Source organism: Malurus melanocephalus, unplaced genomic scaffold, assembly GCF_030028575.1.
Source record: "Malurus melanocephalus ecotype Western Australia unplaced genomic scaffold, MMel_1.1 scaffold_11, whole genome shotgun sequence".
NCBI classification, from domain to species: Eukaryota; Metazoa; Chordata; class Aves; order Passeriformes; family Maluridae; genus Malurus; species Malurus melanocephalus.
Window position 1 is genome coordinate 3,274,229 of NW_026623243.1, and position 10,294 is coordinate 3,284,522.

The 10,294-nt window shown below is 38.8% G+C and overlaps 1 protein-coding gene across 5 annotated transcripts in view; it reads left to right on the forward strand.

Annotated features, from left to right (window-relative positions):
* The window catches only part of PLXNB2 (plexin B2), a 248,393-nt gene extending 240,150 nt beyond the window's left edge, over positions 1–8,243 (forward strand). For all 5 annotated transcript variants that reach the window (XM_057378720.1, XM_057378730.1, XM_057378741.1 and 2 more), the window contains 5 exons: positions 26–173; positions 652–716; positions 1,418–1,493; positions 3,491–3,565; positions 6,343–8,243. In XM_057378720.1, the coding sequence (XP_057234703.1) occupies positions 26–173; positions 652–716; positions 1,418–1,493; positions 3,491–3,565; positions 6,343–6,447 (469 nt within the window). In that variant the 3' untranslated portion in view covers positions 6,448–8,243. The remainder of the gene's footprint in view (positions 1–25; positions 174–651; positions 717–1,417; positions 1,494–3,490; positions 3,566–6,342) is intronic.
* The last annotated feature ends 2,051 nt before the right edge of the window (positions 8,244–10,294 follow it).

The window sequence follows — 10,294 nt, forward strand, 5'->3', positions numbered from 1 at the left end:
ATTATTCTTTTCCCTTGCTTTGCAGCCTGCCTCTTAGATTCTGGGTAAACATACTGAAAAATCCCCATTTCATCTTTGATGTTCATGTTCATGAAGTAGTGGATGCTTCCTTGTCAGTCATTGCACAGACTTTCATGGATGCTTGCACAAGAACAGAGCACAAATTAAGCAGAGTAAGTGATTTGCATTCTACATCCTGACTATGCTCATGCCTGACGAGACAAAGGGCATCCTCACAGACAATACCCATTCTCTGAGGAGATACAGCCTTGATAATTTCTTTTTAGTTTTATAATGAAGATAACATTTCGCCCCTTAACAGGTTGGTGAACTGTCAGTATTACTGTGTAGTYTGCCAATTGCTACTTAGAAAAAGGAGAAAATAGCAACTGCTTTTATAAAAAGCACGTTTAAGAACTGATTATATCAGGTCAACCAATAATTATCACCTTGCATGGATATGTTTTTAAAACTCAGCAGTAATGCCATGTGTGAACWTCATCTTTTTATGAAATAATCCCACCAATGTTAATATCTGTAAAGCTCAAGTGTATGTGAATATAAAGGCTTGATCTTACATTCTTGACTTTCTTTTGCTTCCTAGAAATGTTCATAAATCAACCACAYTTTTCTGTATTCTAAATTTTTCAGGATTCTCCAAGTAATAAATTACTTTATGCGAAGGAAATCTCTAACTATAAGAAAATGGTAGAAGAGTAAGTATCAACTCTTTTCATGCTTATTCAGTTGTTAGGATYCTAAGCCTGCCTAAGAGGAAAAGGGAATGCTTATATAGTCAAAGTCAGCTGTTAAATATTAAAAATTTTACTCCCAAATGTTTAAACATCCCCTTTGTGGTTGCATTGGCAGGGTTGAAATGGAGCTCCGTTATGAGCCAGTGCATCTTCTTGTCTGCATAGACAGATCAACAGATTTATTCAGAAGAAAAGACAGTGCTGTTTTCTGCAGTCAGTTGTTACTCACACGATCTGTCTAAAAAATGCTGCACTTCCATAGCTCAGTAGAGACCAAATCCTGAAAACATTTTCAGAAACGTTTTTTTTTCTATTCTGCCTCTGGCTTTATTCATTTACTAATTGGAAATTCTGTTAATATCATGGAAGATCTGAAGTAGAACAAAACTCTTGCCAGTTTTAAACCTAAGATAATCATTATCTGCAATTATGAATTTTTTTCCTGTGATACATTCGTGTACAATCAGGTAGAGGAATCATTGCTCTGTTGTGGTAGAGTATCTCCTATGTAAGAAGAATGTTTTAAAGTAAGAAAGACTGTTTTAAATAATGGCAAAATTAAGGAAGAAAGAATGTTTTAAATAATGGCAAAATTGAAAGACAGAATTACCAGAAAGACAGTTTGTTACACCTAACTGAAAATCATTTTAAATCTCTTGCAGTTACTACAAAGGTATTCGTCAGATGGTGCCAGTGAGTGACCAAGACATGAATACCCATCTAGCAGAGATTTCTAGGGTAAGAATATAATCCATTTTCTTGTGCWGAAATTGGAGCCAAGTGTAGCACTTTTTTGTTGTCTTCTCTTTCTATCTCAGCAAGTGGGTTTTTTGTGTGTGCAAATATCAGATGAGTAATTTCATAAATCTCTGAAATATTCCTGTTTATAGTAGTCATGCCTGTTAGAACTTTGAAATGTTGATTATTGAATGGTATCAGGAATCCTTATTGTCAYTAATCTATCTGAGTTATGCAGGGGATAGAGCACAGTTTTTGGATTTTTCACAACTATTGTGGAAAAGTTATAGCACTCTTAAGCTGTGTTTTCTCTCCACAGCATATAGAGGATTTTTAGCATTGATCACACTGATAATGAGTAGTGACTGAGTTCAGAGTGCTGCTACACTATTGCAAAGATTAGACTCCAAAAATTAAAAAAAAAAGGCATGCACATTAAGTATAGCATATTTTAGAACTGTCTATACAGGGGCAAGGCTTCTGCTTTATGCTACCTGTGAAAAGTTCATAATGTGCTTGCTCAGTGGCACTTTTTGCATTATAGTTTATTTTGGTTACCTTGCATGGAGAAAAGCAGAGTGGGGCARTTGCTGTCTGGGACTTTGGTTGGAGACTGGTGGAGCAAAGACATCACAAAACCTGCTTCAGTCTGGAAAGAGCCTGTCTGCTCTGCAGCTCAGCTCRGCTCGAGCAGGCTCTTGCCTTTGAAGCACTCTGTTTAACTTGGAGAATCAGAGAGTCCCTCACCAGTCTTAAAGATGTTGTTWAGCCTGAGCAGTGTAGGCAGTGTATTTACCGGCTGGTTTGCTCATTTGCTTAATTTAGTTGAAGAGTTCTAGCGTAAGGAGGATGTTTGGGGAATTTTTTGCGGTTTGTTTATTTCAGTGCCCTGAGGACCTAACATTTTGCAGATCAACATCCTCATGAGAGCATTTCTATTTTCAGTCATTCACTATAAAACTCATCTGCTGTGACATTTCATGTTACAGTTCATTTTATTTATTACATAAATTGAGATGTATATAACRTTAAAACATTTGGTGATTAAAAGTAAATTCAATATAATGTTTTAACATCAGCAGAATATGGTGTTYCTTTCTATTTTCATTATAAATTATGATAAAAATTAATCTGGAAGGAGTGATTGAACACTGCAAATTTTGACCAGCTCTAAAAGTGACTTTTATAGAGCAAGGAAAGATGGATGTTTCTCTGCTGTATTATCCCTTGGGTAATCATTTATGCCAGCAGCAATATTTTGCAATTCTTCATTTTCTTAACTAACTTAAAAGACTAAAGGCGTAGAGACTTGACTCCTACATGTTTGAATGAAGAACATCTGTTCAGACAGGTAGAGCACATTCACTAAATAAGTTATATGTGTGTATGGGGGGGTGGGGGAAGATGATGTGATGGAAGGGTTATTTCCTGCTTCATTTAAAATCCTTTCTCTCTCTCTCTCTTCTCACCACACCCCTTTCTATCTTCATGATTCAGATGTTTTTTTTTCCAAATGTACATGTGCTCATTATACTGATGAGTTACACCTTTGCTGTAGTGACATGTGAATAGTTTTTATAAAAAGAGCTGGAGGAATGATTTCAAATAACCATGACTGGGTCAGAACCAATGCTTAATATCTCAACAATCTGTAGATTGAACTGAGTAAATGCTTTAKCTTTTCACACCCATGCTGCTAACAGATGTTTGAGCTGTAGCCTGTGGTTTGATATTCAGAGTTCAAAATATTTTCCAACTCCAATGTTAAGAGTTGTGGGCAGGCTGGAAAAATACCAGAAGGAAAATCTTGATCTGAAAATCACCAAACAGAAGTTTTCTCACTCCCCTTCTCTGCCCCAAGTGTCATTTAACAAAAGTTAAATGCAGAGCTTGCATTTGGAAATCTTGTCACTTGTAACCAACAGTTGTGCATGTGCATAACTTTCAGCTGTTTGTGATCCTATTTTGACATGTTTGCTGCCTGCTTGTGTTAACAGGCACATACTGATTCCTTAAACACGCTTGTGGCTCTACACCAACTCTACCAGTACACTAACAAATACTATGATGAGGTAAGTTATGACTTTTGTTTTTGTACTTTGATAYCAATGGTAAAATGTTGTGAAGGCTAATGTTATTCTACAGGAGTGACTTCTGGAGTTCACTGAATAATCAGGTAAAAGCAATGCTGGACAAAAACCTTGTAGTTATATACCCTGTTTGACAATTACACCAATCAAAGGAATGTCCTTATAAATGAACAATTTCATTATGGGCTATCTGGTTTTGGTAGGGATAGTTTAACAAGATCGGAAAGAGAAATAGATTTTAAAATCATTTCAGTTCTACCATCGTAATAAATATATCAGGATGTCACCGAGCAAAAAGAAGTCATCAGTTATATCAGGTTTCAAGACAGTGTGTTTCTTTATTAGGAACAATCCATTAAACTTGTTTTGCTTGTAGGAACTGGAGCCATGTCCTTTTTATTAGTTAAAATGCACTTAAAACTTCAGTGCATGGTACCATCCCTCTTTTGCCATGCCAAGTGCCYGCCTAAGGTAAACCAAAGGAGAGCAACCGTTGAATGCAGCCTGATTCAAAAGCGGGCTCACAGCTTTAGTTTAAAAAATTCTTAGGTTTTTCACACCCTGTGGAAAGGGGGACAAAGAATATCCCAGWGTAGCTGGGCTGTGGCTATGGTTCTCCAAACTTAATCTGAAAACAAAAAGAGAGAAGGAAACTTTTATTCAAAGGTTTCCATGGAAATGAATGCTCCAGAAAACTCTCAGAATCAAAGCAAGAAAGAGCAGATGCTGAATCAAAAAGGAGCACAGCACATGTGAGCTCTATTYGGTTAGTCTTGCACCTCAGCACAGTCCATGTTTTCACTTATAYTTAGCACTAAAGACAGTGAGTCTCATCCTTCACTACAGCTGCTTTTTACAGGATCAGCCAGCCTGTCACAGCTTTTAAATAGATGCAAGCAGGGAAATCAAATCACCCTGAGAAGTCTTGCAATGATGGTCAGTGGGGGAAGCAGACAGAGGAATGTAGGCCAGCCCGATGGCATTCCCTCATCCCCAGTGCCAAACTGGCTTTCAGCACCTTCCCAAATGTGTCTGTAGCTTGACCTCTTACAAAAACACTCAGGGGCCCTGAATGACAGATGAACTGTAAATCCCTGATTCGTCCACACCTCAGGCAGAGTCAGCAGCCTCTGGGACTTCAGCAGCAGCAGGCCAGCACACCCCAGGATGTAACTGCAGCTCTTCCCTTCCATGTACATCACTGGGTAACAAAGAGGTGCATCTGATGAAAAGGCAGCTAATTCAGAATTGTGGAGATAATCTGTCAAGAACCATTCAGTAAAATTAATCAAGCTTATTTATTTTCCATGAAAATGTTTTAATTTGCATAAATTGGAACATTTTGCAGCTGCCCTTGTCTTCATTACTGACACAGTGGTTCCCAGCATGTGCTGTACCTTCTGCATCTCTGCAGGGCTTGACAATGACTAAGTGGGTACATTCTAATTGTCCACATTTATATGAAGGATATATTCACCAGTAGAGATAATCATGAATTATTTAGTCTAGATTTGAGGAGTTACAGCTAGATGTAATTGTTTAAATTGAGGGAACAATATCAAATTAAATTAGGCCCAGTTTAAATACTGCTGTAAGTGTTTATTAAGTCTTCCTATAAAAATATTTTCACAATTTAAAAACAAATGCATTAAAATAATTATTTCTAAGCAAATTTGCTCCAGCGCAAACGCTATACCAGCCCTTCAAAGTGAAATTATAGGCTAGATTGATTCTGACTGCATTAATCTCCATTGTCAAGGATATTCATAAARTAATAAGAACCACAGGTAGTGACAGGAAAGCTGAATTTTTCCAGTCCTTGTACTTGCAAGTTTTTATAGTATTTAAACAGTGCTAAAGGTTTCTGCTTGATTACGCTGTCAGACTTATATTAATAAAGCCAGTTCTAGAAAAGGAATGGTTTTGTCATGTAACACGTTCTTCTAATGGAGAAATCTAATAGCTGGTGGGAAAGTTTTCCTAAAGGATGGTGGAAATGAAAACCTTTCAAAACCTTTTGAATTTGATCTGGGAAGCCCTAAAAACTCTATTTGAAGAAAAGCCTTCTCATAACAGCTGACCTTTACTAGCCCTTGTTTTCAAATCCCTTGTGTCCTAAGAGTCATATCCTCATATATATTCTGCACAGCAGAGGCTGTAGGATGCTGGGGGCTCCTCTCACGAGCTCTTTGCTTTCCTGAGCTGTGTGGGGCTGGGCCAGTCGCGGCACTTGCTGGTGAGAGCCAAAGGGGAGCTGCTGGCTTTATTCCTGATATTGCCTACAGACACAGGAGACCTTGCGTTGTCCTCCCATTTGCCTGTGCATGGACCACCCAGGAGCTTCTCATAACTAAAGCTCATTGGGGATTGGATATAATTACTGATGGTAAATGACCCTTAAGCCTTGTAGGGTGCACTGGAAGTAAAAGCACTCTTTCTTAAATAGCTCTAAGGAATGTTTTCCCCTGCCTGCTCCATCTTGGAATGTAATATTTTATGAGATAAAGTACTACCTATTAATTTGCTTGTATCWCAACATAATGGGAAACATTACAGCAACTTAGATAAAGGAAGACAGACAATCATTTTAACTGTCTTTATGTAAAAATAAAGAACATGGGGCCTAATAGATGGACTTTGATACAGTGTGAATGCTAAAGACTCTTTACAACCAGAGTAGCATCAAACACTTGGTCTTGGAACTATGTCATACATTTTAAGCTAAATTATTCTAAACTTTCTGTGTTTATATCTTCCAGATTATAAATGCACTTGAAGAGGATCCAGCTGCACAAAAAATGCAGCTTGCCTTCCGTTTACAGCAAATAGCAGCTGCGCTAGAGAATAAAGTGACTGACCTTTGACTCAAAAGCCGCAATAAAGAAATCTGATCTGAAGATGTTCAAATTCATTCTTCCTGTTAAGGAAATAGTGTTCTATTTTTTAATGTATAATTACAACTTTAAAATGAAAGATTTCATGGTTTTTTGATAGCAGAGGTGTAATGTAAAGAATTTTTACTGTAAATTATGCTTCTAAYTAAAAGCTGTGTTGTGTGTAAATGAATCTTCTGTGGGAAAGAGAGTCCTTTGGTTGGGRGCAGGGTGGGGGGTGGAAGAAGAAAAACCCATAGCTCATTTGATTTAGTAGAATTTGAGACATCGGCATTTAGGATTCATTACACAAGTAAATTCAATACAATAGCATCCTTACTACCTTAAGCAATATTTGTACTAGGAAAACAATAACATACTCAGAGACACATGCAATATCCCCTTTTATTTTGATAACTGGAAATTGACTTCCATAGAGCTCTAAAACTTGGTCAGTGCTTAATGAACATAGTGAACAAAGTGTCAAATTTCTCCGCAAGATCTAAAAGTGGGATTTGCTATCACACACAGTTCTAAATCTAATTATTTATCTCAATGGTGATGCACAGTATTGCACCCGCCACAGTTGGCTGTGACAGAAATATGAATAATGTCAGTGTAGGAGAGTTCTACTGATGAAGTCTTGTTCAGTTCAGAAACCACTGCAAAGAAGGAATTAGTCCTTAAAACTTTAAAACTCTTTGTTATTATTGTGAGTTTTATGATATATGCTAATGTGCCTTACTTGTACTAATTCTGTGAATCTGATGAATGGTTTTGTAAAAAGAAGCAGATAAGAAAAATAAGTATTTATGTGCTATTGAATGACTTTTGTGTGAAAAACATGACCAGCAGAATGCTTGTAATTAGCTGCTTGCCGAGAGTGTGCTGTTTAACATGATTTGATTATGTATAATATCCTATTTTAGAATGGTTCTGATGATTTTTTTATTTGAATCTTGGAACTGTCCTAGAAATACCATCACTCGTTTTTATTGTATCTGTGATGTAAAATACTAGTATGATATTGGAAAAAATCATATACCCGTCTATTGAAAACCACTCGGTCAGTCTTGAGCCTTGGAATGCTGCATTTGATTGAATACACACTATAATCCATAGCAAAGAAAATTGAAATAACCTGTCAGAAAGTGTGTGTTTACAATATAGGTAAGCTCCGTACAAATCAAAAAGTTAGGTACGTCTTCTTAAATTGCTGTATTGCACATCAGAGAACTTTACTTCTCTTTGTCTTGCAAGTTTTTGGCAGTAAAGTAGCATTTTAATGAAGTGCTGCCATCTGTACTCCTTCGTTCATTGTCCTGCCAAGCTCCCGGACTCTGCTGACTCTCTGCAAGCTAATGCAGTGTCTGCCGCCCGCTCTCCCTGCCTGGTAGGTTGTCACACACTGACTTTTACTGTCTGTTGATACTTTATTCTTTTTCTCCCATTTTGAAAATTTCCTAGTATTTGTCAGTGGGCCTTTCCGTCAGTTTCTGCAAATCAAAAGCCTCACCAGAACTGGTTTCCTACCCAGTAGGCTGTGAGCAGTTTTTTGTTTGTTTTGTACTCAACTTCTTGCATTTGTCTGTAATCATTCCTGAACTTGCCTGGGCTGTAAGTTATTTTATACTGTTTAGGACTGAGCTGTATGACTTCTACAGGAAGGTGCTTTGCCAGTTACTCTTTCATCAACAARGGCATCCTAATTTCATGGCTAATCTGTTTCTTTTTCATTATTTGTAAATCCTGTTAATTGTAAATCAAATACAATGTTGTTTTTTCCACCAAGTGTCAGTGGATCWTTACTGAAATTGGGAGGATGGGTGTTGAAAGGATTTGTAATGCTTCCTCCGGGGGTGATGGAGCAGCAGCGTCCGTCAGTCTGTGGCTGGGAGCAGAGGAGCAGAGCACATCCTGCAGATGGAATGCCTGACATCATACCCTTTTTATCGRCATTTGCTCTGAAAAATGACAGTACTCTGGAGAAGCAAGGATGTAGTGCAACATCCCAGAGCGAGGTCTTCTTGCCTGATCTGTCTTGGGACCTGAATGCCAATTAAAATACAGGCTCAGCAGTGCTCTCCAGAGAGACCAGAAAGCTCTGACTGAGCAAGTAGGGCTTTCAGAGGGAACATTAAATGTCCCCCATCACCAGTGATTTGACACAGAGCAGCTGCAGGCTGCGGCTGTGGGATGCAGCAGTGCTCTAGCTGGGTCTTACCAGTAAGACAGGCGTGTGTCTGCTGGCATGAGCGAGTTCATGATGGAGCCATTAGTCATTCTTGRTGCCCTTTTCTCACATCCTGGGAAATTTGCAGGCTATCGATGCTGCAGTGTCGCCTGCCAGGGAACACAGAGGCAGATAACTCAGCAGCTGCAGCTACAAAGGAGACTTAATGCCAGTTCTTCATTTTCTCTAAGTCTCCTGTCCTGAAAGCACAGAGTTGGAATTTGAAGTGAAGAACTGAGCTCGTTTATTTTATTATTTCCCCTTTTGGCTAAGCTCCTCCAGTGCTTGTTTTTTCACTCTGGTGCTCTGTTTTCTCCTGGCCTAGTTTTTGGCTTCAGTTTTCATTACATTTTAGCAATCTGATTCTGAAAGCCTTCATGCTCCTCCTTTGGTTTTGGCTGCTCCTGCCATCTGGTTTGTCTACAAGATAAAAGGAAAAAGCTCACTGCAGGCCTCCCTCCTTTACATGCCTTCTGCAGCCCCTTTAAGGGGCAGTTCTTTAGGCAYAAGACCCTTCTCTCTGCATACTAGCAGCCACTTTACTCCATAGGAGCAGCTGTGAGTTCAGTTCCCTTGCTTGGACATTTCCCGGACATAGATCTCAGGCTCATAYAGGCATTTGACCACCACCAGCAGGTCTGAATCCCACTGCTGACAGCAGCATCTCCAAGTGTTTGCTTGCCTCTTCACCAGCAAACATGCAGGTAGAGATCTCATATGATGGGACAAGGTCCCTGCACCTGCTTGTTTGATGTGTAGTAACTCACCCAATTGAACAAGAATGGGGCTTTTTTGTCTCTGGCCAGAAATTCACTCTAGTGAACTCTAGTTCYCCTCTGGCACCTCTCTTGATCTTTTTGCTGCTCTCTAGATGCTATAAATTTATAAGAAAGTGTTTGTGGGTGATGGGGACCTTGGTTAGCTCAYATGTCTGTTCAGTCTGTTACAGCCTACATGAGTCTTCCCCTACTGCACCCTGAGCCTGCTGAGTCCGAGCTGTATTTACATGCACTCTCTAAAGCTGGCCTTTCTGGTAACCTTTTGAAAATAAACAGAGCCGTCACTATAAACAAAACCATACAGGGAATTCAGAAATTCAAACTGGAATTCACAAATTCACAAACTGTCATAACATGGGAGGATTTTTAGCCAGCTGCATAAAAACCTAAAATCTCTCCAAGCTTTAAATTCAGCTGTCCTGGACTAACCAGCACTGATGAGATTTTGTGGGAAATCCATTTTGTACCACTCATGTTCTCAGGTTTATTAGCAACACAACCATTTTCAGCATAGTATGCCTTTGATGATATGTACCTACATGGCYTAAAAAAACCCAATCTCTGAATCTGATAGGGAAACCCCTCTTTTACACACTTCTTGGGTTGCAACACCTCTATTTATCCTGATAATGGTTCTACTGGAGTTTCCATTTGCACCTAAGCATGTGCTGTAACAGTTCTCTGAGGAGTTCCTTTCTAAAGATTTTGATCTTGAGCAAAGATTGCTTAAGACTTTTCCCAARTCTGTCRTCTTCCCTTAGAAAAAMCTTACAGGRAAAGKTWTTTTTCCATTTTTTTCTGTCTRGAGATACCCTTCAGAGCAGTG